The sequence below is a fragment of the Panthera leo genome, chromosome B1, assembly GCF_018350215.1.
Source record: "Panthera leo isolate Ple1 chromosome B1, P.leo_Ple1_pat1.1, whole genome shotgun sequence".
Taxonomy (NCBI): Eukaryota; Metazoa; Chordata; class Mammalia; order Carnivora; family Felidae; genus Panthera; species Panthera leo.
Genome location: NC_056682.1, coordinates 116,407,308 through 116,435,302, shown reverse-complemented (window position 1 = coordinate 116,435,302; position 27,995 = coordinate 116,407,308). Strand labels below are relative to the sequence as shown.

General features: G+C 39.6%; 1 protein-coding gene across 4 annotated transcripts in view; it reads left to right on the top strand.

The window, feature by feature from the left end:
- NPNT (nephronectin) overlaps positions 1–27,995 on the top strand; it is an 82,610-nt gene that overhangs the window by 43,494 nt on the left and 11,121 nt on the right. For all 4 annotated transcript variants that reach the window (XM_042935765.1, XM_042935763.1, XM_042935764.1 and 1 more), the window contains 6 exons: positions 1,004–1,123; positions 2,707–2,841; positions 3,135–3,257; positions 5,370–5,747; positions 25,360–25,446; positions 25,929–26,027. In XM_042935765.1, the coding sequence (XP_042791699.1) occupies positions 1,004–1,123; positions 2,707–2,841; positions 3,135–3,257; positions 5,370–5,747; positions 25,360–25,446; positions 25,929–26,027 (942 nt within the window). The remainder of the gene's footprint in view (positions 1–1,003; positions 1,124–2,706; positions 2,842–3,134; positions 3,258–5,369; positions 5,748–25,359; positions 25,447–25,928; positions 26,028–27,995) is intronic.

Sequence of the window (27,995 nt, the reverse complement as noted above, 5' to 3'; positions counted from 1 at the left end):
TTATTTTTTTCATATATGAAATTTATTGTCACATTGGTTTCCATACAACACCCAGTGCTCATCCCAAAAGATGCCCTCTTCAATGCCCATCACCTACCCTACCCTCCCTCCTACCCCCCATCAACCCTCAGTTCTCAGTTTTTAAGAGTCTCTTATGCTGTGGCTCTCTCCCACTCTAACCTCTTTGTTTGTTTTTTTTTTTCCCCTTTTTCCTCCCCCATGGGTTTCTGTTAAGTTTCTCAGGATCCACATAAGAGTGAAAGCATATGGTATCTGTCTTTCTCTGTATGGCTTATTTCACTTAGCATAACACTCTCCAGTTCCATCCGTGTTGCTACAAAAGGCCATATTTCATTTTTTCTCATTGCCACGTAGTATTCCATTGTGTATATAAACCACAATTTCTTTATCCATTCATCAGTTGATGGACATTTAGGCTCTTTCCACAATTTGGCTATTGTTGAGAGTGCTGCTATAAACATTGGGGTACAAGTGCCCCTATGCATCAGTACTCCTGTATCCCTTGGGTAAATCCCTAGCAGTGCTATTGCTGGGTCATAAGGTAAGTCTATTTTTAATTTTTTGAGGAACCTCCACACTGTTTTCCAGAGCGGCTGCACCAGTTTGCATTTCTCCACATCCTCTCCAGCATCTATAGTCTCCTGATTTGTTCATTTTGGCCACTCTGACTGGTGTGAGGTGATATCTGAGTGTGGTTTTGATTTGTATTTCCCTGATGAGGAGCGATGTTGAGCATCTTTTGTCTTTTAATTTTTGAAATGCATTAAAGGTCTTCCTCAGATGATAACAGAGCTGGTTCACTTCTTAATCTTCTTGATCCCTGGGGGAGTAAGGTCTTTCTGTCCCTCTGTTTTCGACTGTCTTTAGACTGTTGGATAATTGAGGCCTTTTTGTCTTCATTGTTGATTCAGTGTCAAGTTAAAAAAACAGTCATAGAATTTGTCCTCTGCCTCTCTGAGTCAGCCAGTCACACTCTTTCCAGGTGCCCTGACGTGCTCCATGGCAAACTGTCAGTATGGCTGTGATGTTGTCAAAGGACAGATACGGTGCCAGTGCCCCTCTCCTGGCCTACAGCTGGCTCCTGATGGGAGGACCTGTATGGGTGAGTTGTAAAATCAAGCGTCTCTGTCAGCAGCCTCTCTAGGATAAAAGGACAAAGGGAAAGGTGATGGAGTAAGGAAACGAGGCAGTTACCTACATCAGGCAATTAGCTATCCTTCAGAAGATAGCACGTGTCTCAGGAGAGGACCTCTCTCTATGAATGGAGAATGGACACCTTATTTCCCTAAAAATGAGGGACGGGGGGAAGCTTCGGGCAGAGGAAACCACATGTGCAAAGACTTTCAAGTTTAAGAGAGCACAATATTCAGGAAAGGCAAAGGAGCTCAGTGTTTCTAGAATGTTAAGAAGGAATGAGTGATAAAGCTGAATAGGTAGGCAGGGATAGGTTATATATGCTGTGCTAAAGAGTTAGATTTTTTTCTTGTAAATTAGGAAAACAGTATAGGATTGTGGTTAACTAGCTCTGCTGTGTGCTTGATATGTAGCCTTAGGCAAGAGACTTCCTTTCTTCGAGCTTGAATCTCCTCATCTTTAAAATGGGAGTAATGCCATGTAGAATCATTATAAGAATTGAATGGGATTATATATGCGAAGAGCTGAGCAGAGTACTTAGCATGTAATACGCTCTCAATGAATAGAGGTATTGAGTGATTCCAGAGAGATTTATTAAGTACTTTCTATATTTCAGGTGCTGTGCCTAGTGTTAGGATATATAGTAGGGGACACGGCAGACAAGATTTTGGTCCTCACAAAGCTGATAATCTAATGGGAAGACAGAAAAGAAACAAATATCCAACAAAATTACAAACAATACTAAATGTTAATATGAGGTATTAAGAGAAAACCATAAAAGGTCTATTTTAGAAAATAATGGTAGAAATGGTGCAGGGCACTGCACTGGAAGAAGAGAGGCTGGCCTGTGTGAGGTTTAAAAAGAAAGAAGGCCAATGTGGCTTCAGGACAGAGTGAGCGTGAGGGGCAGTGGCTTGCGTTACAGCTGGTGAGGTACATAAGGACTACATAGTTATTGCAGGGTGATCACAGACATTGTGAGGAATGAGGATTTAACTTAAGCAAGTGGAAACAGTTGAGGAGTCTTAAGCATGGTAATATCCCAATTTTATGTTTTAATAAAAGATTTTGACAGTTGAGAGGGAGTGCTCTGGAGGGGGTAAGATTGGCAGGGAAAACACTGGTTCCGAGGCTCTTGCAACAGTCTAACCGAGAAGATTGCAGCTTGGACTAGGGTAGAGGTAGTGGGTGAAGAGAAGACTAGATGAGTTCCAATCACTTTTCAGAGGCAGAATTAACTGGGCCTGATGATTTGAGATTATGGGAAATAGGGTTGTCAAGGATGCTTCCTGTTTCCAGTTGGAGCAACTAGTGGATACAGGTGCAATCTCTGCTGAGCTGTGGTGCGAGAGCAGGACAGCTTTGGTCAGGAGGATGCATGGAAATTTGGAGGTGTGGAATTTATGGTGCCTGTCAGGGCAACCAGCTGGATAACATTTATGATGAGCCACTCTGTTCCAGGCAGCTGTGTGCGGACATTTATTTTAAAATCGATCGCATCTGAACATGGCGATGCTGCTCCTCTGAGACGCAATTGATTTATGTTTCTAGATGTTGATGAATGTGCCACCGGGAGAGTGTCCTGCCCTAGATTTAGGCAGTGTGTCAACACTTTTGGGAGCTACATCTGCAAGTGTCATAACGGCTTCGACCTCATGTACATTGCAGGCAAATACCAATGTCACGGTAATGAGCCCTGACTGTCATTTTGTTTTGTTTCTTCCCGTGGTGCGGAAAGCTTTCTTAACTGGGGCGGTGATTGGGATGTTAGACGCAGGGGAGGGTACCGGCCTTACATTAAGCAGAAGTCCAGTTCAACCACTGGTAGTCCTGGATGTCCGTGTGCTTTATTTCTCCCGTGTCTCTGCTGATTTTACACAGACCTTTCAAAAAAATTTTTTTGGAGATTCTATATAGTTTTGCTGCCATCATGCTCCTCTCCCGGATAAACTCCCTTCTTTTCCTACTTCCTGATGCAGATATAGATGAATGTTCCCTTGGTCAGTATCAGTGCAGCCGCTTCGCTCGATGTTACAACTTGCACGGGTCCTACAAGTGTAAATGTAAAGATGGATACCAGGGCGATGGACTGAGTTGTGTGTGTAAGTAGTGTTTATCTCCCACCTTTAAATTCTAGCAGGATATATGGAATTGTACAAAGGCAGTTATTGGGGAAGATGAGGAACTAGATTAATTATCAAGAAAGTATCATTTTTATAGCTAATAATATAGTCTGTTTTCTGCAATCAAATCACTTTACTCAGGTATTTAAAAAAATTAATGACTCAGTAATACATTCTTTTTTTTAATGTTTATTTATTTTGAGAGAGAGGGAGAGAGAGAGAGAGAGAGAACAGGAGCAGAGGAGGGGTCAGAGAGAGGAGAGAGAGAATCCCAAGCAGGCTCTGCACTGTCAGTACAGAATCACAATGGGGTTTGATCCCATGAACCATGAGATCATGACCTGAGCTGAAATCAAGAGTCAGACACTTAACTGACTGAGCCACCCAGGCACCCCAACGCAGTAATACATTCTAATCTTAAAAGCATTCAATTCCTGGGCTAAAACTTCTCAATAGCCTCTGTTTGGCTGGCAAGAAATTATGGAGCTCTCTCTGAAAATCAGATATTGTTATAATCAGAAATAAAAGTTTGTCATTAACATTAGATTATGACAGGAAGAAAATATGAATATATTCTGTCTTTTGTTCCTCTGTTTTATGTCTCCAAATTCTATTAAAAAATCTTTCTGATATTTATTTACTCTAAATTTAGAACTGTTTTTGCTTTTTAAATTCTTACAAGTTCTGCTTGGAGTATGGCTATGTTAGTTGATAAACATGAAAAAAATAACCTCCAAGATGCAAGTTTTACAAATCAAAGACCATAATTTTGTATATAGTTCATGTGACAATAGGTAATTTTTAAATTTTTGGAGTAAAATATTTACTGAAAATCATGAGCCATAAAATCATGGGGATTAAGGGATTTTTGAAGGGTCATGTAGTCATACTCCCAGCCTGGAATGAGTGTATCATTCCAGGAAGATTAACTATTAATTCCTTTTGGTGAAGATAAGCACAAAAAAAAAAAAAAGATTCCACAGATAATCACAGTGACCTCTGAATTTTTTTAAGTGATAGTATAAATTAGTAAGGGGGAAAGCAAACCAAGTTTAAAAATATACAGAACATTTAATGAAAACATTTTGCATGAAAACAGATGAACATATGGGAAGGGGTAGGAAGAGAAGAGAGGAAAACTAACCACAAGAGATTCTTAGTAATAGAGAATAAACTGAAGGTTGATGGAGGGAAGTGGGTGGGGGAATGGGCTAGGTGGGTGATGGGTACCAAGGAGGGCACTTGTGATGAGCACTGGGTGTCGTATGTAAGTGTTGAATCACTTAAATCTACTCCTGAAACCAGTACTGCCCTGTATGTTAACTAAAACTTAAATAAAAATGAAGGAATGAAAGAAGGAAAGAAGGAAGAAAATGTTTTGCATGAGTTGAATTTATATAGAGTATGGAAAAGTATTAGTCTTTAGACAGTTTGAAACACGATTTTATTATATGGGTGTGCCATAGGGACACTTAACATAGACTCTCAATATACATTTCTCATATTTTAAAAAACTTAGAATGTTTCTGCATTTAAAAAAATCTCAGTGATGTCTATTTCCATTTTACAGAGACTTGAAATTCTTTGTGTTTTAAATAATACATATCCGTTACAGAAATACCAATATAACTTCTGCATATATCTGCAGGATGGATATATGTGTGTATGAATACATATGTATATATCAAATACATATACACACAGTTGTTATTTGGAAAACAGTATGACTTACAGTAAGGGAATATTCTAAATGTGAAAAGTAAGCCTAGTTGGCATTAGATATTCTAATGTGTTTTTCACAATTTGATTCCAAAACTGACCTTTTTTAAAAATATTTATTTATTTTGAAAGAGAGTGACCACACATGTGAGAGAAGCGGGGGGAGGGGCAGAGAGCGAGAATCCCAAGCAGGCTCTGCTCTGTCAGTTCAGAGCCCGACATGGGGCTTGAACTCACAAAGTGTGCGATCATGACTTGAGTTGAAATGAAGAGTCAGACGTTTAAGCAACTGAGCCACCCAGGTGCCCCTCCACAACTAAGCTTTTAGAGAGAGATTGTCACACACTAATTTAAATTCTTTGACTCTTTCAGATATTCCAAAAGTCATGATTGAGCCATCAGGTCCAATTCATGTACCAAAGGGAAATGGTACTATTTCAAAGGGTGATGGAGGACACAGTAATTGGATTCCTGATGTTGGAAGTACTAGGTGGCCTCTGAAGACACCATATATTCCTCCCGCTACCAACAGGCCCACTTTTAAGCCAACAATAAGACCTACACCAGAGCCAACACCTCAGCCAACCCCACCGCCATCCATAGAATTCGGAACATCACCAATAACAACCCCAGAAAGACCAAGCACCAGACTAACAACTGTGCTGCCAGTTGCCACTACCTCTCCAAGATGGATTACAGTTGACAACAGGATACAGACAGATCCTCAGAAGCCCAGAGGAGATGTGTTCAGTAAGTCATATAAATGATAGCACGTTTTGGGTTTTTTTCCAGTTTTATTGAACTATAATTGACATACAGTGCTATATAAGTTTAAGAAATACAGTGTAATGGCTTGACTTACATAGATCGTGAAATGATTACCACAGTAAGTTTAGTTAACATCCATCATCTCATATAGGTACATAAGAAAAAATTTTTTCTGTGATGAGAACTCTTAGGATTTATTTTCATAACAACTTTCATATAAATCCAATAGCAGTGTTAACTGTAGTCATAACATTGTACATTATATCCCTAGTACTTATTGATCTTATAACTGGAGGTTTGTACCTTTTGACCACTTTCCTCCAGTTCTTCCCCCCCTACCCACCACACCTGGTAACCACAAATCTGATCATTTTTTGTAAGTTTTTTTTTTTTAAGATTCTAAGTATAATATGTGAGGTCATATAGTATTTGTCTTTCTCTGACTTACTTGATTTAGCATAATGCCTCAAGGTGCATCCATATGGTCTCACATGGCAAGATTTTCTCATTTTTTAAAGGCTGAATTGTATATATATTCCATTGTGTATATATACCACACCTTCTTTATCCATCCATCCATTGATAGACACTGAGGTTGTTTCCATGTTGTGGCTATTGCAAATAATGCTGCTGTGAACATGGGGGTGGAGATATCTCTTTGACATGGTGTTTTCATTTTCTTTGGATAAATACCCAGAAGTGGAATTGCTGGATCATATGGTAACTCTAGTTTTAATTTTTTGAGGAACCTCCGTACTGTTTTCCATGGGGGCTGCACCAATTTACATTCCCACCAACAGTGCCCCAAGGGCTCTCTTTTCTCCACCTCTTTGCCAGCATTTGTTATCTCTTGTCTTTTTTGATGGTGGCCATTCTAACAGGCACAAGGTGGTATCTCATGGAGGTTTTAAGTTGCATTCCCCTGATAATTACGGACGTTGAGCCTCTTTTCTTTTGGCATTGCCCACGTGTGTGTCCTTTTTGGAAAAATGTCTATTTACAACCTATGCCCATTTTTATTTGGATCATTTGGGTTTTTTTCCTGTTGAGTTGTATGAGTTCCCTGTATATTTTAGATATTAACCCCTTACCAGATACATTGTTTGCAAGTATTTTTCTCCAGTCTGTAGTTTGTCTTCACTTTGTTGATGGTCTTTTTTTGCTGTGCAGAAGCTTTTCAATTTGATGTAGTCCCACTTGTTTTTTATTTTATTGCTTGTGCTTTAGGTGTCATATCCAATAAAATCATTGCCAAGACCCATGTCAAGGAACTTTTTCCTATGTTTTCTTCTAAGAGTTTCATAGTTTCAGGCCTTAAATTCAAGTATTTAATCAATTTTGAGTGAATTTGTGTGTGTTGTATAAGATAAGGGTCCAATTTCATTCTTTTGCATGTGAATATCCAATTTTCCCAGCACCATTTGTCGAAAAGACTCTTTTCTCCATTGAGTATTCTTGGTTCCCTTGTCAAATATTAGTTGACCACATATGCTTCAGTTTAGTCCTGCACTGTTGATTTTGTTCTATTGGTCTGTGCATCTGTTTTTATGCCAACACCACACTGTTTTGATGACTGCAGCTTTATAGTATAGCTTGAAATCAGGCAGAGTGATGCCTCCTGCTTTGTTCTTCTTTCTCGGGATTGCTTTGGCTACTCAGGGGCTTTTGTATTAAGCACATTTTTAATCAGTCCTTTATAATGACATTTCAATCATAGGCCATGCCTTGAATAAGAATGAAACTTATAAAAAGAATTAGCTGTACAAAATGTAAGTCATGTGTCCTTATTGTTAAATGTTATAAAGAACTGTATAAAAAGCAATCAGCTGGGTAACTAACAATGTGTGTAGCAATGAAGGGAATATCATGAAGTCATGTAGTGGGTCATAGCTCCTATCCAGTGTGAGAACTCTCCTAACATGTTCAGATCTCCTCAAAAACTCTGAGATGGGAAGCTTGCTATATCAGTGCCATTTAACTTTTAATCTAATCGTTCATTTAATCAGTGAACATTTTTGAGTGTGTTTTAGAATCCCAGGCCCTGTATTAGGCATTGGATTTACAAAGATAAAACAGAAAATGTATAATCTTGTTGGGAAAAGATCGTCACCCTGAGGATAACTGGGGTAGTGTGTTGGTGAGAGAGATTTGTGTAGCACTTTATGGAAATAGAAGGGGCGCCTAATCAAGTATTGACTGAGGGCGTGTTTGGGGTGAGGAGGGCTTCCTGAGGGAAAAGGGGCAAAGAGCATGAGAAAAGGGAGGCACTGCAGTTCATGTAGACAGCACACCAAAGGCACAGGAGTAGGAAGCAGCCTAGCATAGGCAATAAAGTGCCAGTAAACCAGAGGGTTGGGTCAAGGATTGAGGAGAAAACCGGACAGCTACCCCTTCTGTTCGCTGTGACCGGTGGTTGGATCTGGAATCTTTCTCCCAGATTTTCAGGGGTAAGTGGGTAAAGGATGGTGTCACCCATGAAGATAGAGGCTACAGGTAAAGCCACAAGTTCTGAAGAAGGAAGAGGTTGCCTTATGACCAGACCAAATTGTGCAATTTTACCACTTGGAAATATTCACCCTGTATTTATCCATTTGTCACGTTTCACTGTGCTTATTCTTAGCCACCTTTGTGTTCACTCCTCCTGTCTCCTCTTCTCCTCTCCCGGTACTAGTTTCTTCTTTTCCTTTTCCCATTCCTCCGTGATGGAACCAGACCTTGCTCCCTTATAGTGAATACTTTTGCAGTTGTTTACCAGGTGAAAAGAATACTGGCATTCATGATCTTTTTAAAAGAGAAGACATTTCTCTTTGCTTGTGTGTGACTCTCAAATTTTCCTTCTAGGTCATTGTCCATTTAAAGAGAGATTGAAATTCTCTAATTCTGATGTAGTTGTAATTGTGTGTGTTTTGGGCAATAAATATAATTTTTAGAGGAATCAGATGGTAGATCTACTAATATGCACATCTTTTACTTGAAAATAATATATTTGTAATTTTTCTACTCTTTCCCTTTCTCTCGCCCTCCTTTCCTCTTTGTCTCTGCAGTGTCTCTCTCTATTTTACTCCTCTACATTGTTTTGTTTTCATCTCTTTGAGATCATACAGTGGGATCTTTATTCGTGGGTGCTTGAAGTACATATAGTACTTCTATTATTCTGTTGCCTTAACGTAGGATCGTAAAAACTTGGCTACGTAATATAAAAAGACACCGTAATAACATAGATATCAACATCTTTCTGAGCCTTTAATTTTTTCTCTTTTTAAAAAGTATGTCTTTCTTTCCATTATTCCTCTCTGTATCAACACACATGTGAATTAAAAATAAGCAATCCAATCGAGTTCACCGATCGAATTTAGCAGGATAAAACTGGGGAGACATGGGTTCTGATGATGTTTGAGAGCACTCGTTCTAAGAGAGTGTGGTCTTAAAGACATGCCCTGGAAAAGAATTACTTTGATCGGATGCCAAGGTGGTTGCATTCCACAGATAGCATTGCTGCCTCTAGACACTATTGCCCCAAATTAGATTTCACCCTCATTTCATCTTCAGCTATAGCTGCTGGTTACCGTTAGCACGTAGGAGGGTATTTTGGACACTTCTTAATTTGCTCTCTTGTGATTATAGCATATTTTCTGAAAAAGGGGAGGATTCTAAGTTTTTAACTCAGGGCAAACAACTAGTGTTTATTCACTGTGAAAACAGAAAGGAACCTTAGCACTGTTTAGTTCAACACCATCTCTTTGTTGAATATTTTCTTTACATCTGGCAAAATAATTTCTTGAAACCATCCTTATTCTCTCCACGGATCTGAGAATAGAATTTGGCTCTTCTCATTTCATAAATTGTCAGGTGATATTATTTACAACTGCTGTTAGGCAATCTCCAAACAGCCCTATACTTCAATTGTATTTTTCTTTACATTGAAAGATATATATTTGTTTAATGGAAAAGGTTGTTTAACAGAGCTCTTCTTTATTCTGTGTGTGTGTGTGTGTGTGTGTGTGTGTGTGTGTGTGTGTGTGTCTTTTCTTCCCGAGAAAAGACTAAAGATATTTTAAAAGGAAATCAAGGAAAAAAAATTATAATGCAAATACATCTGTAGCCCACTTTTTCCCCCAACTCTAGATTTGTATATCCACCTGCCTAACCTTTCCAGTTGGACAGAAATACATGTGTCAAATTCCGCACATCTACTTGTTTCTGATTGTCAGCCCAAATACATTCTACCCATGGTCTTTCTCATTCGGGAGATGTCACCTCCATCCTACTAGTTGCTAAGACCAAAGAACTTAGAATCATCTTAAATTACTCTTTGTATACCCACATTCAATCTGTATGGTAATGCTGTTAGCCTTACCTTCAAATGCTATCTCAAGTGGGACCACCTCTCACCATCTCCAGCACGGCCACCCTGACCCAAGCCATTCTTCCCCTGGAGTACAGGTCTGAATTCCTTCATCTAGATGATTTGTGGGATACAAATTTTTTTACATTTTAGAGAAGTAATAAGGTACATATGTATACCAAGGCAGGTGAATGTTTCTACAGTGAAACATAGGAATATTTACACTAGTTTGGCTACCAAAGACAGTTTGCTTAAGTGTAGGTTATTTTTGCCACCTGATGAGTTACAGAAACAGTCTGTGGATTTCAGCTTTATGGGTGAGAAAACATGGACCTACACCACCGGAGCCTTCCAACAGGTCTCCTTGCTTCTACCCTGGTCCCTCCATGGTCTCTTCTCAACCCAGCACCTAGAGGGATCTTTTATCTTTATTTTTTTTAATGTTTATTTATTTTTGAGAGAGGGAGAAAGAGAAAGAGAATATGAGTAGGGAAAGGGCAGAGAGAGTAGGAGACAGAGGATCCAAAGCAGACTCTGTGCTGACAGCAGAGAGCCCTATACAGGGCTCAGACTTAACAAACCACACGATCATGACCTGAACCACTTAACTGAATGAACCACCCTTGGTACCTTGCTAGAGGGATCTTTTAAAATATAAATGATGCGGCACCTGGATGGCTCAGTCTGTTAAGCAGTTAAGCATCCAACTTTGGCTCAGGTCATGATCTCACAGTCTGTGAGTTCAAGCCCTGCATTGGGATCTGTACTCACAGCTCAGAGCCTGGAGCCTGCTTTGGATTCTGTGTTTTCCTCTCTCTCTGTCCCTACCCCACTCATGTTCTCTCTCTCTCTCTCTCTCTCTCTCTCTCTCTCTCTCTCTCTGTCTGTCTCTCAAAAATAAATAAACATTTAAAAAATTTAAATATAAATGAGATGTCATTCAAAGCTCTGCATCAGCAAGCAATTCGTTCCATAAGACCAAAAGCCCTCCCAGTGTGTCACAGAGTCCTAGAGGCTCTCATCTCCTCAACTGTGCCCTCATTGACTCCACTTGTGCCTCCTCACTGATCCTCAGACTGGAGAACTTTTGCTGCAACCAATCCCTCTCCCTAGAACACTCTTCCCCTAGCTCTCAGCTTGGCTTGCTTTCTCACCTCTTCACGCAGGTATCAGCTTATCAGTGAGGCCACCCTGACCCCTGTATTCAATTGTGACCTCTACCAACCACCACCAGCACAGCTTTCTACTGTTTTTCTCTTTTTAGTAGCATTTATCACCTTCTACTATACCGTATTATTTACTTATTTATCATGTCTATTGTATCTCCCTACTAGAATACAAACTTTTTGAGGACAGGGATCTTTGTCTGTTTTGTTCATTGGTGTATCTCAAGAACCTAGAATGATGCCTGGCACATAATTCATACTTGAACACCATTTGTGGAACAAAGGAATGAATTGATCACTGATAGCATTTTTTTTTTTTTATTTTTTATTTTTTTATTTTTTTTTTTTTCAACGTTTTTTATTTTATTTTTGGGACAGAGAGAGACAGAGCATGAACGGGGGAGGGGCAGAGAGAGAGGGAGACACAGAATCGGAAACAGGCTCCAGGCTCCGAGCCATCAGCCCAGAGCCTGACGCGGGGCTCGAACTCACGGACCGCGAGATCGTGACCTGGCTGAAGTCGGACGCTTAACCGACTGCGCCACCCAGGCGCCCCTATCACTGATAGCATTTTAACATAAAATAATCATTGTGCGTTATCCATACAAAAGCTAGTTTAGTGTAACAACACGTTTAATCTGTATTTATGAATTAAAACATTGTTTCTTTCCTTTCTCTCTCTCTCTCTCTTTTTTTTTTTTTTTTACCGTGGTGCTTCCACCATTTTCCCCCTCTCTTTCTTCCCTCCCTTCATCCTTTCATTTTAGAGATTGGTATTCTATTCAGTGGAATATTAAACCTGAAAATTGAATGTTAATGAGAAGAAAGATGATGTTGGTTTAGAGCTAATGACTCAAAGCCTATATTTCCTAGCTTCTGAGACTTGCTCAAATAATTTTTGCTTTATAACTTTATTATTTGAAAGTTGGCCTGTGAGAAGGCACACACATTTTTTAAAAACAACATTTCTTGTAGATATAAACAAAATACTGTTGAAGCTGGAATTTTTGTCCTGTTACTACTCCTAGAAAGAAAGAGGTTCAAAACAGAAAAAGAAAAATTTTAACTTCAAATAAGCAATCGGGATGGAAGAATTATAATATAGCCATTTCACATTTTAATTTGGGGCCTAAAATCTTTCATCTAGATGAATATCAGTTAATTACTCAAGAGTGATATCCTTAGGAGGCTTAAAACAAATCATCCCCCTTACATTCAAAATCTCTAATGGTAACTAAAGTCTCTCACAGTAACCCGCCTTACTGTTGGGATATTCTCTCTTTAATATAAATTCTTGAAATTACAGTTCACACCACTTCAGTATTGTCAGGTAATTATGGCTGATGGACACAGCTGGTCAATGTCTCCAGACCCCATACTCCATGTATTAAAAGAACACGCTCAGGAAATTACTCAGCTGTTTCTTTTTTGGGCTCAGTAATTTCTGTTTCATAAACCTTTTCTTAGAAATATTGTTTTTCAACCCACTTTTAGTCTTTTTGGGTTGCCCTTTGAACCTTCTTTCTCAAATCTGTCTCAAACTATGGGGTCCAAAGATAGTCAGATATGACCCAATATTGATTGCAAGGAGAGTTTCTTTAACCATATTTTTCTAATCTAAATCATTTCCCTCTGTTGCCAAGTATGTTGTCATGCAGATTATGGGCAGCTGTTTTATCCCCAGATGTTTTATCCCTCAAAAATAGTCACACAATGCCTGGTACATAGTAGGCACTCAAAAATATTTATTGAGTGGAATGAAATAAAATTTTATGCTGTAGTCAACTTTTTTCAATCTGTGTTATTCTTCAAATGCTTGAACTAGCTAAATTTAACTTGTTGGTTCTGATAGTTTGTCTCCAGATCATCAAAGTTGATTTCAGATTATGGTCTCTCTGTTACCCTGATACACCTTACTATAGTCATTGAAAATAAACATTGTCTAGAAAACTCTAATATACCTCTTTTTGAGTATGATGTAGGGAAATAGTGAAAAGGCATTGATTGAAGGGAAATAGGAAAACAAGATTGAGACGTGAAATTGAGGAGTTTTTAACTGCTGCTAAGGAGAATATACATTGAATCAGAAGATCTGATTTCAATTCTTACCTCTATTATTTATGAGTTAGACACCTTTGGACAAATTACTGTACATTATCTCTCATCTGCATAGTTTTTGAGACCAATGGGTTTATCTTTGACTCTGGAAGAGCCCGGTGGAGGTTAGGGGGAGGGTTGGGGAGACGGTAAGATGCTGGGCAGACTGAGAGCAAGAAAAGCAGATTTAATTGGTGGGACACCTGTTTGGACCCAGAGATATGCTGCAGGGAATTGCTAGAAAGTTGGAGACCTAGACCAAAGACAAAAATCTGGTATCAGAGCAGGTAGGAGCTACCCCAAAGCAAAAAATAAATAAATAAAATAAATAAAAACTCTATGTAGAACCTGAAGTAAAGGAACTTAGGGGGAAATGCATTCTAGTCTGGTAATACAATGAATTATTATGCAACAGTGTTTTTTTTTTTTTTGAGAAATATTTAATGCCTTGGGAAAATACTGATGTTATAAAAAGCTTAAGTGAAAAGAATATACAGACGTGTACATATCATTTGACCCCAATTAGGTATAAAATACATGTCTGCATATGTCTGGATGAATATAAAAGTTTGGAAGAAAAACAAATTAGTAATTGTGAATCTATCCAGTTTATGATATTTGGGGTAACTTTCCTTGTCTTTTTAAAAATATTTTAAAAATTATACATATATACATGTATGTATACATATGTATGCATACATACATATGTATACATACATGTATATATATATACACACACATACACACACATATATGAGTATATGAATGAGTGTGTGCACACTCCTGCCTGGGAGGATGAGAGGAAGAGGGAGAGAGAGAGAATTTTAAGCAGGCTCAAGCCCATCGGGAGCCTGGGGTGGGGGTTGGGAGCCTCTGTCTCCTGAGTGGTAAGATCATGACCTGAGCCAAAATCAAGAGTGGGACTCTTAACCAGCTGAGCCACCCAGACACCCTTTCCATGTCTTTTTGTTGTCCTTAGTGATGTTTCATCGTCCCATTCCCACTGCTGTTGGTCGCTGTAATGTATTCCCAGAGTGATTCCTTCAGAGAGGTGTCAGTGGTCATAGAATCCACTCTCCCCAGCAAGAGAGTGAGTTGTGTGTTTTGGAAAAATACCCCATGGGATTCTCATTTTCAATCATATAATTTTATTTGGAACATCCTGGTTTTTTAAAGATGCATTAAACATTTTATTCTATTTTTAACCTTTCAGAATTGTCTTTATAATTGAGTGTGTCAGATATGTCCAGTTTTAGCTAGAAAGCTCGGATTACCACAAGGAATATAATACCAGTTGGACCAGGAGCAAATTTTTTTTTCAAAGTGTTGTCAGAAGCTCCTTGGAACCGGAGTAACCTAGGGTGCTTATTTAAGATGTAGATTCCTAATCCTCACCACACATTTGCTAAATCAGACTTTCTAAGGAAGTACTTCTCTGTCCTCAATGTGTATATAAGTCACATGGAACTTGGTTAAAGTGAAAACTTGGATTTATTGGGTCTAGGGGAGGACCTGAGATTCTGCATTTTTAACAAGTTTGCAGGTAATGCTGTTGATCTGCTGACCACACTGAATAACAGGGCTCTCTAAGTCTTAATGGGAGCGCCAGCCAGTGGAACCAAGACAGAATTAGCCAGATGTGGAATGTTTCAAATATAGCAATTGTGCCTAAAATGTAGCATGTAGCATCTGGGCCACATAAAGAGGGAAAATGTCACAGAATAAAGATTACAGAATATAATGTAATGTGTCAGTTGCTCTTATGAGTGGCCTTATCAGAGAGCCAGACTCATTGTTTCTGTGTTACCCTAGACCATGAGAATGTGTTGAAATTCCAAGTACCATGCAGTAAGATGAAAATTGTTTCCATTTTCTTGATTGCTGCTTTGCTGCCTGCTGTGTACCATTTCCTTCTCTTCCTTCTGTGGGTTTTTACAGAGTCTGTGGCTGGTGCCATCACATTGTTCTTAGTTATGAAAATAGGATCTCTCTTCTTATTCTATGTGGTAATGAGTAAAAAGATTGTTTCTGCTGAGGGGCGAAAAGGTCTTCAAACTAGTTTGCTGTCTGGTAAACAGCAAGGCCCACAGAGACCCTGAGAAGATGCCTGACATCTCCCTGAGGATTGAATTTCTGCTAGTGTTTTGAAGGAATGAGTTGTCACTGCTTACTGGTCAGGATTTGGGGCTGTGAATTCTGAAAGTTTTCAAGATTTTTGATTTATATTTTAATTTGATTTTATGGTGGCTGGTAAAGAAGAAATAGTTCTCTCTGGAAGGGACAAAATGAATTCTTGGTGAACGTGACCAAAGTCAGAAATCAAAAAATGCTAAGTTGTATACACAGTTGTCTGTAGTGTTGTAATGAAAAGTATTGTGTTCAGCCACTCTGTGATTTGGGGCATATCACTAAATCTTCCCATGTCTTTGTTTCCTCACCTATAAATGGGGACAATAATAGTATCTACCTCATTGAGCTGTTGAGAAAATTAGATGACAGGTTGCATGTAAAACTCTTAACCATAGTGCTTGGCATATATAGTAAGAACTCAATACATAATTGCTCTTACTACTTCTGTTGATGTTGTTGAATTCAGTTATATGATAATAATACCATATACTTAATTCATAAGAATACAGCCCTATTTTCTGTTCCAGTTCTGAGTCTGTATTTTTCTGAAGCCTTTTATTATGGTTCGTTATAATTTTAATACTATTTTTGGCTAACTGGATCATTTTGAACCAAATTGGCTTGCAAGTGAGAGCTATTAGGTGAGTAGAGAAAATACAAAAGGAAAGCTGCTACTTTGCATATCCTTTACTTTTTACCAAGTAATTGGAATATCCTGTTTCATTTAGGTGTTGATAGTGACCAGGTGAACAGTTGTGATGTCAAAAGAGAGACAGGATCCCCTCGACTTCCTACCTGTGCATATAGTGACAACAGCCTTTTGAGAGATGAGTCTGTCTGGGTGGGAAACAGGTGTCGTGTCTGATACATACCAAAAATAAAAGCTTTTTTTTTTTTCCTCTAAAGTGATTTCTTTGGCCTGAGGGCATTGACACTTGTCCCGCAGAGCAGGTGGGATTCTGCACCTCCCTGGGTGTTCGTGCTGTGCTCAGTGCCAGCAGCCCTATCGGGTAGTCTGCTCACCCACCGCGTAACCTGATCAACCACCGGGTGGTCTTCTCACTCATTGGGTGGCCTGCTCACCCACTGCTGGGTCTGTTCACTGCCTGCTCTGGAGTGTTCCTGACAGGGCTACGCTTTATGGCTTCCTTGGCTCAGAAGAGGGAAAGAGAACAGAACCTGTCATGCTTTCTCTTGCTCTGGAAAAGTTGTGTTATCATCCTTGTGGTCATACTTAGAAAAGAACCATCTTTTAGATACTCTGTTCTCCCTGGATTGCACCAGGCAGTGCTTTGAGGTGTTCTGAAACTGTTAAAGGAGAAATAGGTGAGGCATGTAAATTGGGCTCCTTGCTGAATGCTGTCACTGTGTCCATGTTCCACCTTTCATGAGAGATTTAATTTTTCCCAATTCTGCTCTTTACTCTCATCCCAAAGGGCTGTCTTTTGAACATTTTAGATTCTTCCTATGGATGAAAGCTTTGGCAGACAAGGGCTTATTTCTGTGAATCCCAGAAACTCTTTTCTTTTTGCTAGTGATCAGTTATATGGCTAAGAATTTTCTCTAAAGTGGTTAAGGAAATTTCAGAAACTCCTTTCCAGTCCTTTTATTTGCTTCTTTCTGGTTATTTAAAGCTATAATGTGTATGTTCTTCATCTGGAGAGGGAAAGAAAGGGGGCGGGCAGGGGGGAGAGAGGCAGGAGACTGCCTCATAAAACCCCCGTCACTCATCTCCACTCTGTAGTCTCTAAAAATCCCCTAGGTTTTGCCTCCAGAACGAGACTTCAGAATATTAGGAGAGTGAGGCTCCTGGGGGGCTCAATAGTTTAAGCATCCGACTTCAGCTCAGGCCATGATCTCACGGTTCCTGAGTTCGAGCCGCGTGTCAAGCTCTGTGCTGACAGCTCAGAGCCTGGAGCCTGTTTCGGATTCTGTGTGTCGTCTCTCTCTGCCCCTGTCCTAGTCACATTCTGTTTCTCACTATCTCAAAAATAAATAAACTTTAAAAACGAAAAAGAATATTAGGAAAGTTACAGATGTACCATTGTCTTCCAATGAACCAAACCTGTCACCACAGAAAGAATTTAAGACCGTGTTATCTTCAATCTTTTTGTCCCGCAATAAATGCCAGAACTGGCCTGGGTAATGTCATGGTAGCCACCATTATACAGAAATGGAATTTGCAAACCTACCTTTAATAAATAGTGCTTACATTTTGCTATAGTTCACTCTTTGGAAGAAGTCTGGCAGTGGGAGGTGTGTATGATAATATTTACATTTACTTCACTGTGTTTACTTTTCATTTTTTGGGGGGGGGGGTAACAGTATACTTGACTATTTGGGAAACCTCATTTATGAGTGCAAGTTACACATTAATGTCATATTCCTTGGGAAAATATATTTAATAGAAAGTGCTGGGCCAAAGTATCTTTTAAGAGATTTCCTGCTTTTTTGTGTGGCCGATTCTTCTCACGGGCTCCTGGGCTCTCCAGACATTGTGAAAGAGTACTAGGTCGCTGGGCACAACCCAGCCACATATTTATCCAGCTGTCTGTGTGCTTCACTACCTGCACACCCCCTTTGTTTCAGTTCATGACGACTGTAAGAAGCACCGAGCAAGTGATATTTTTTGGTGAATAAAACATTGGTCAATGGAAGGGAAAAATTTAGGAAATGAGTCTTTTACAGAATATATGAACATTCTTGGGGTGCCTGGGTGGCCCAGTTGGTTAAGTGGCCAACTTCGGCTCAGTTCATGATCTCATGGTTCGTGGGTTTGAGCCCTATGTCGGGCTCTCTGCTGACAACTCAGAGCCTGGAGCCTCCTTCAGATTCTGTGTCTCCCTCTCTGCCCCCCTCCCCCGCCTCCCTCCCTCCTTCCCTCCCTCCCTCCCTCCCTCCCTCTCTCTTTCCCTCTCTCTCTCTCAAATATAAATTAAAACATTAAAAAAAATTTTAAAAAAGGATTTCTGTTATGGAAGAAAAAAAGTACCTAAAACATTGAAAGAAAAGAGAATTCTGTGAGAGCACACATACAGACCCCTACCCCATAGCAACTACATGTCTGTTACTTGTATTTTGATTGCTCAAAGAGGACTTTCAATAGAGTCTTGGTACCTATATTAAATGTGAGGCTATGAAATTGAAATATATCTGTGAATTTAAACATGTTCTTTGATTCAAGAGAATTATTTTAATCAAGGAAGAAAATGTTAATTAAAATAAATGATAAATAACCTTGCCTAAAAATAAAAGTATAACCAGGATAGACACTTATACATGATTTTTCTAATTATTTTTCCCTGCTTTGTATTTTAGCTAATAGTCGATCTAAATATGTAATATATTTTATAAAAACAAATACGTATCTGATACTTTCTAGTTGAACCATTAATTTTTAGAATTAAAATGGTATAATTGTAGAGATTAAAAAAAGGATAGGAGAAATGCTAACAATACAATTCTGCTACCCTCTGTCCATCCATCTTCCATCTATTCTATGCACTCTTTAACGTACAGTCAAGAAATGCAATCTGCTGAGTACAAGACACTGGGCTAAGAACTTGTTGTAAAGCAATGAGCATACTCTTGCCCTCATGGGATCTACATCCTGGAGGTGAAGACAGACATCTAACAGTTTCCCCAGGTACTGAATGCTTTAAAGGAGAATTGAGGAAGCTGTGTGAGGACGTGGGGCTGGCTAAGCTCTCCTGGGAAGGACAGATGGGTGAAAATCTCTTGAGGGGTGATGCTCGCACTGTGACACACAGGATGCATTACTGTGAGCGAGTGCACCAGGGAGTGAAAGGGTGTGGAACTAAAACATCCTTCTAGTTCTAGAACTCACAGGTAGGAAAGCAGGGTGTGGGAGGAAGGGCACCAAATGCAGCTAGAGATGCAGTGCCTTTTAAAGCCCTGTAAAAATTTCAGACCTTATTCTGGTGGAAGCTGGAAGCCTTTGGAAGATTTCGGATCAGGTACACCATTCTGGCTGTAGCATGGAGAATGAGTGGGAGGGACGTGAAAGCGGACGTGAGAAAGCAAATATGATCAAAATGAACATAAACTAAAGAATGTTCATACAACTCTTTTTTTTAATTTTTTTTTTCAACGTTTATTTATTTTTGGGACAGAGAGAGACAGAGCATGAACGGGGGAGGGACAGAGAGAGAGGGAGACACAGAATCGGAAACAGGCTCCAGGCTCTGAGCCATCAGCCCAGAGCCTGACGCGGGGCTCGAACTCACGGACCGTGAGATCGTGACCTGGCTGAAGTCGGACGCTTAACCGACTCCGCCACCCAGGCGCCCCTTTTTTAATTTTTTTTAATGTTTATTTATTTTTGAGAGAGAAAGACAGCATGAGCAGGGGAGGGACAGAGAGAGGGAGACACAGAATCTGAAGCAGGCTCCAGGCTCCGAGCTGTCAGCACAGAGCCCACCGCGGAGCTTGAACCTACAAACCCTGAAATCATGACCTGAGCTGAAGTCGGATGCTTAACCTACTGAGCCACCCAGGTGCCCCCAGAAATCATTTCTTTTTATAAACAATTCTTACATACAATTACAAAAGACAAAGCAAACCAAATGGGAAAATACCATTTTCATTTCCAGCACTCATATTACCATTATTGTTACCTTTTTATTAACTGAGGTATAATTGACCTACTTCCTTATATTAGTTTCAGGTGTACAACACAATGAGTAGATACTTGAATGCATGTTGAAATGATGACCACTATAAATCTAGTTAGCACCCATCATAATACTTTATTACAGAGTCTTTTCTTGTGATGAGAACTTTTAAGATTTTCTCTGTTAGCAACTTTCAGATATGCAGTGCAGTGTTTTTAATTGTAGTCACCATGCTTTACATTACATCTCAAGAGTTACTTATTTTATAACTGGACATTTATAACTTTGGAGCTCTTTCACCCATTCACCTGTTTTTGGCAACCACCAATCCGTCCAATCCGTTGTCTGTATCTATGAGCTTGTTTTTGTTTTTAAGATTCCACATTTGAGTGAGAGCATGTGGTATTTGTTTTACTCTGACTCAGTTCACTTACCATAATGCCTTCAGGGTCTTTCCATGTTGTCACAAGTGGCAAGACTTCATTCCTTTTTATAGCTGATTATTACTCTGTGTGTATATATGCCATCTCTTCATCCATTCATTAGTCAGTGGACACTGATGTTGTTTCCATATCTTGGCTGTTGTGAATAATGCTGCAGTGAGCATGAGAATGCTTATATCTTTTTGAATTACTGTTTTTATTTTCTTCAGATAGATACTCAGAAGTGGAATTGCTGGATCATATGGTGTTTCTAGTTTTAATTTTTGGGGGAACCTCCCTAGTGACCGCACCAGTTTGCATTCTCATTACCATTGCACAAAGGTTCCCTTTTCTCCACATCTCTGCCAACACTTGTTATTTCTTGTCTCTTTGATTACAGCCATTCTAACAGGTGTGAGGTTTTTATTTGCATTTCCCTGTGGATCGATGATATTGAGCACCTTTTAACGTAACTGCTGGCCCCTGTATGTCTTTGGAAAAACGTTGATTCAGATCTTCTGCTCATTTTGTAATTGAATTTTTTTTTTTTTTTTTGCTATCGAATTGTCTGAGTTCTTTATATATTTTGGGTATTAACTTCTTATTGGATATGATTTGCAAATATTTTCTCCTATTTAGTAGCTGGCGTTTTCATTTTGGTGGTGGTTTTCTTTGCTGTGCAGAAGGTTTTTAGTTTGATATCGTCCTGCTTGCTTATTTTTGCTTTTGGAGTCAGATCCAAAAAAAAAAATCACTGCCAAGACCAGTGCCAAGGAACTTACTGCCTGTATTTTCTTCTAGGAGTTTTATGGTTGCAGATCTTACATTCAAGTCTCTAATCTATGTTGAGTTCATTTTTGTGTATAATATAAAATAGGGATCCAGTTTCATTCTTTTACTTGTGGCCATCCAGTTTGCCCAATACCATGTTTTTGAAGAGACTGCCATTTGTTCACTGTATATTCTTGGCTTCTTTCATTGTAAGTTAATTGGCCATATGTGCTTGGGAGGGCGTGTTTTGTCTCTCTTATTTTCTAGTCTGTTTTTTGTTGGCTTGTCTTTTCTTGTACGTAGTTAAGATCATACTGCTTGAATGATTTTGTCCCACAACTTATTTCACCTAGTGTTGTCACATAAAGTGTAAAATACCAGGTAGCAGGGTAGTGAACCTTCTCTTGACACTTGACTCTTAGCAATCCACATGTGTATGTGTCAGGAAGGAGAAATAGTTTAACAATTTGGCAGAGTTACAGAGAAGAGCACACACAATTGTGAGAACTAATAGCCGCGGAGCGTTTAGGTCTCTGAATTCCTTGAACTGTTTCCCAAAGACCTGCACTGAAGGTGTGCTTGGTCACCTGCTGAAGTTACTGTTTTTGGCACTTGGTTTCCAAGAACTATTAATGAGACATCTGGCATTAATGGAACATTAATGAACCATCCAAACGCGTGATCTCCTCCCTTCCTTTCTCCTCAACCTCATCCCAAGTCACATTCCCCCACTTCTCAGCATCCTCCAGACGCCATGAACTCCTTTCTCTGGATATTCTGAGCGCCTTCTTTGTAACTGCTGTCTGAAACACTCCCTCTTCCCCCACACCACCACTTTGCTTTTTGCTTGGAAGTTTCCGTATTCTTTCCTTCTTGGTGTAAATGGTGCTTCCTTAGAGAGGAACCCCTTGATCTCTCTTTATGACCAGTTTATTATTGAGAGTGGAAGTAACCCTCATTATTTAATGCATGCATTAAATAATTTAAGAACACTTCTAATATATTTTTAAGAAAGATATTTGCAAGCTGTGTTCACACGGTGTTATATCAGGGATGGAAGTTACCCACTAAATAAGCATGAAGTGTTTAAGTACATTTGTAATACAGAGGTTTCTTTTCTTTTTTTTTTAAGGTTTATTTTTGAGAGAGAGAGAGCAAGTAGGGGAGGAGCAGAGAGAGAGAGAGAGAATCCATCCCAAGAGGCTTCATGCTGTCAGCACAGGACCCGATACAGGGCTAGAACCCATGAACTGTGAGATCGTGATCTGAGCCGAAATCGAGTCAAGAGTCAGATGTTTAACCAGGTGCCCTATCAATACAGAGGTTTCTAAGAACACACCTTGCCAGTGCCATAGAGAACAGCTTTATCTAGGGCAAACTGCATTGAATGCAGTGACACCCATCCTATAAAGAATGAAGTGATGGAAGGAATTGAGTACCTGATCCAAAGACTATCATCAATAAAACAGTCAACAGAGAAAAAAAAAAAAAAAAAAAAAAACCACACGCAAAAAAGAATGAATTGATGAATTCACTTAGAAACATCTATATTATAAGAAAGCTAATTGCAAGCTTCCTATGACAGGTGTTATATCAGTGACTAGAAGTTATCCCCATGTTGTAATATATGTATTACAGTTTTAAGATCACACGTAATAAAGAAGCTTCTAAGAACACCAAAAATAGGCCCCTTGTGCCAGGAAACCTTTGTACCAGCCTCCCCCTCTACACCAAGACTCTATTTACCATTTGAGTGTCCTTCATCTAGGAAAAAAAGGGGGCTGACAAACAGCCACAAAGCAGTCCCATAATACGGTATTAGAAGATTTGAGCTATTCCAGTCCAGAGATGAGTTGTGTAAGTTACAACAAGAGACAAAAAATGATTGTTCTATAGAATTTTTTACACTTTCTCTGTGTAATGAGAAATGAAGCATAATTGCTTACAACTTTATAATATTTCTAGTAAGTAAGAGGCAATCTCCCTCTTAGAGGCCCAAAGGAAGAAAGGAAAGCTATAAAATGGATATTGTTGCTGTTAGTCCTTTGGCTATGAAAGAGGGTGGCTCGTAGGGGAGAGAGAGACAGAGAGGGGAGAAGGAGCAGGAGCGTCGGTTGAGTGTCTGACTTCAGCTCAGGTCCTGATCTCACGGTCTGTGAGTTCAAGCCCCGCGTTGGGCTCTGTGCTGACGGCTCAGAGCCTGGAGCCTGCTTTGGATTCTGTGTCTCCCCCTCTCTCTGCCCCTCTCCGACTCACACGTGTCTCACTCTCTCAAAAATAAATAAATGTTTAAAAAAAAAACTTAAGAGGATAGCCAGTTACCTCAGCCCAGGGCACCTGCAATCAGGTTATATCCCTAGAGCTGGTCTATGGACTGGCTTCTCTCCCATCCCTTTCAGGCTGGGTATATATGAGTGTGTGTGTGGAGAGGAGATGGGTCTCCGCTGTTTGGACTTTTGAAACAAAAAGGGAAAAACTTGAAAAGCAGTAAGCAAAATAAAAACCATCAGTGTGAATATTATGGGATTATTACTTAATTTAAAAACAAAATTCTTGCTAAAAATAATAGGAACATTGTTGAAAAAGAACCCTTCTGACTAATGTCTGTTCCTTGGTGTTCTACATCTTTTACTCCCTGCCTTATAAAAATATAGTTAATGAATTTAAGTTCTGGCGTAGAAAAGGGAGTATGCCCTGGTCTTTGGCCAGGAATTCCCCTCCACCAACATTCCCACATACCCCCTCCATCCCCACCCCAGTTACTCTTCATGACATCTTCTGGTGGTTTTCCTTTGCAGCCCTCATCAGAATTTAGAATTGCAGTGTGGATTTAGCTACATGTTTCATGTTGGCCTGTCTAGCTAGAATGCAGTCTCCCTGAGGGCCAGGTCCTTGTCGGTCTTGTTCACCCTATTGCCTGTCCCCTTGGCTACCATGGTTCTTGGCATATGGGGGACAAATGTATATTGAATAATAACTAATGCTTTAAATGACTCCATTTTTTAAAAACGGATTCTTCAGCTCTGGCCCAGTTGGTTCACTTGAGGAAAAGGGTTGACAAAATGTGAGTTTCTGATAAGATTTTCACATTCATTCAGTAAACACTTATTGAGGGCCTGTGTCCAGGTCATGCCCTGGAAATGCCATATGAATAGGACATGATTGATGCCATCCTGGACCTCAGAACCTAGAGGGACAGACGTGCATGTATGTGAAGAACTACAGTTCTCTATGGAAGGTTTTAATAGAGATGCGAACACGAGTCTTTGCGGGGTACAAAAGGAAAGAATTTGATTCGCCTGGGGCATGAACGTTTTTACCCAGACAGGGATGTTTGCATTGGGTCTTTGCAGGAAGAGGGGGAAGTTTGGCAGGTTAACTAGTAGGAACAAGAGGATCCCAAGCTGGGGATGGAGTCAGAGATATGAAAATGAATGGTGTGTTTGGACAGTGATGTGTGTTTTAGGGGGTGAGTTGTGAATCCTTCCCCAGGGAGTTTGGATCTGATCTTTAAGGAGCCAGGGAACCTAGAGATAGATGGTAAGAATTGTGGATGGAGTTCAGCAGCGGGCAGCATTCACTGGAGACGAGTTGATGCTGTGGCTAGAAAATCAAACCATTCACTGCAGTTGCAGGCAGTTTCCACTAAAAAACAGCCTTAATTAAGAGTTCATAATGTATCTTTTCATAGAAACAAATTCTAGAATTTGACAGAGGTGAATATTTTGCCAGAAACGGGTAGCTCTTTTAAAATGTATTCTTCAGGCAAAGACTTCTTAATTTTTTTATGTTGACTTTTAGAAACACTTGAAAAACATTTCCAAAAATTGTACTCAGATAAGTGTTATAGTAGAAGTGCCTGTAGAACAAACCGCGTGAATCTTAACGTGACATGTAATATTTTTAATTAAATATTTTGGATTCTTCGGATGAATGAAATGCCTAGGTCTTCTCCCCCGACGCTGTGATTAAAGGCATGCCCCTTTATCAATACCTCCTCAAACCAAACCAAATTTCTCTCTCTTGCAGTTCCACGGCAGCCTTCAAATGACTTGTTTGAAATATTTGAAATTGAAAGAGGAGTCAGTGCAGATGATGAAGCGAAGGATGATCCAGGTAGATAACGTACATTTTAGTAGTGTTACAATGACATTTTAGTGTCTCCTTCCATTTTATGAAAATGGCTTTTAAATTGTAGATTATTTAGTTATGTCTGGGAAAAAACATACTTTATTTTTTACAACTCGGTTTCCTTTGCAGTTCCACAATTGCTAAGTGAAAATCATGATATATCATCATTATCTTCTTTAAAAAAAAAATATTAAAGCCGCACTTCAACTGTGAGGAGGAAATCATGTTTTGTAACTGATGATGTAACAAGGTCATAATTTGGCAACATTGGCGTGTTCTATTCTTACAGCTGATCACACAGGCACAATTGTTCTAAGTCAGGATTCGGATTCGTGTGATCTTTGATATCTGGTGGGGTAGTTCTATGTGGCTGGAAGAGAACATGTGTACAGACAGAGAACAAGTTTGTTTTTATTGTTAGTCATTGGGTTTGTGGTCTATTCATCTTTCTGGTCATTTTCTCATAGGTGTTCTGATACACAGTTGTAATTTCGACCATGGGCTTTGTGGATGGATCAGAGAAAAAGACAGTGACTTGCACTGGGAACCAGTTAGAGATCCAGCAGGTAAAACCAGTTAATATAGAGCAGTTTGATCCTCTCTGAGGGCCCTAGTTCTGACAATCAAGAACACTGTAACATGCCTCTGTGTTTACCTTCTTTATTCAGTAAAGAAAGATCTCGTTTAGCATTTCATATTCCATTTTTTAAGTGAACTAAACTTGTTAGCAATAAACTAGAATAATATTATGGGAAGACAAGTAGTTCACTAAAAGGCCAGCTAATTTCCCTCACAGAGGTTGGTAAGTAAAACATTTAGACTCATTCTAACATATAATTTTCAAGTTATTTATAGTGCCCCATTCCCGAGCATGAAAGAAGTAATATCATGGTACATCAGCCATGGTGGTACTCCCTAGTTATTTTCTCAATTAGGTCTTTTTAAAGATTTGACACATTGCAGAAAGAGACACTGGAAATTTCTGTGAAGTTGTGAATATTTCTCTGGAAAAAATTTCAGTCTACTTTAGATGCTGGTGAAATTAATTACAAATTACTACCATTTATTCCACAAGAGAATGTTATTAGAAAGGTTGAGTTAGACATAGATGCTTGGAAAATTAAGACTTTTAAATTGCATGCTTCCTGGGGTGCCTGAGTAGCTCTACAGTAGCAATATAACAGATTTTAAAAAAAAATTTTTTTTTAATGTTTATTTATTTTTGAGACAGAGACAGAGCATGAATGGGGGAGGGTCAGAGAGAGAGGGAGACACAGAATCGGAAGCAGGCTCCAGGCTCTGAGCTGTCAGCACAGAGCCCGACACGGGGCTCGAACCCACAGACCGCGAGATCATGACCTGAGCCGAAGTCGGACGCTTAACCGACTGAGCCACCCAGGAGCCCCTAACAGATTTTTTTAAATGAAAATTTGAAGTAAGCTTTTAAAATATGAATATTCAATAAGCTTAAATGGGTTTTTAGATTTCTCTTAGCTATAAAATAAATTTTAGTGACCCCACCCGCCTGCCTCCTGCAAACACTCTTCTCATTTAAGGTGACTCTGAGCAAGATGTTATCTGTTTGTTTATTTTTGAGAAAGTTGGAATAAGAGCAGGGGAGGGGGCAGAGAGAGAATCCCAAGCAGGCTCCTTGCTGTTAGCGCATGGGGCCAGATCCCACGAACCGCTAGATCATGACCTGAGCCGAAACCAAGAGTCGGATGCTCAACCGACTGAGCCACCCAGGCACCCCAGGGCATGACGTTATTATTAATGTCACAAATATCTGTGAATAAGAGAGAAACCATGTATTTAATATCTACTGTAGTCCTGACTCATTCATCATCTCATTCGTTCTATTTAATCTACTCTTATCCTGTGAAGCAGGTAATATTGTCCTGTTTCACAAAGGAGATCCTGAGGCCCAGAGGTGGTATACATTTCCTCAGGCCACAAAGCTAAACAAGGGACTTCCCCTCCAGGTGTCCCTGTACTTCCTGTGGCCTCAGCCTTCTCCGGCAGGTGCACTGTCTATGATCAGCAGATGTCAGGACTGTAGGTTTGACTGACCACTGACCTGAAGTAGTTTGCTACAGGATGAGGGAGCTTTAGCAGTCATGTGTGACAGGCTGGTACACACCGTTCATGGCCGTAACGAGTAACTCTTTCAAGTAAGGTACATTGTGAGAATAATTTATGCTAAACTCAGAAGAATTCATTATACTTCCATGTAGGCATCCTATGTAGAAAATCTATGTAAAATACTTGATTTTCAGAATTAAAATACCAAATTGGTTCTAAAGCATAGTATTTAAACACTTTTTATTATTCATTACATATGTTGATGTTTAAATTTGTTGTGCCCCAAATTCCACTTGCCCTCTGAGAGAGAGGATTGGAAATTAGCATGGTAGACAAAAACGTTTGGAATGGCCATTTGGCTATGACAGAACAGAACAAACTGAAAGGAAGTGATGGCTGTTTGGGTGACTGGGTAGCTCTTGATGATTGATTCTGGCCCCTGGAGGATGAGC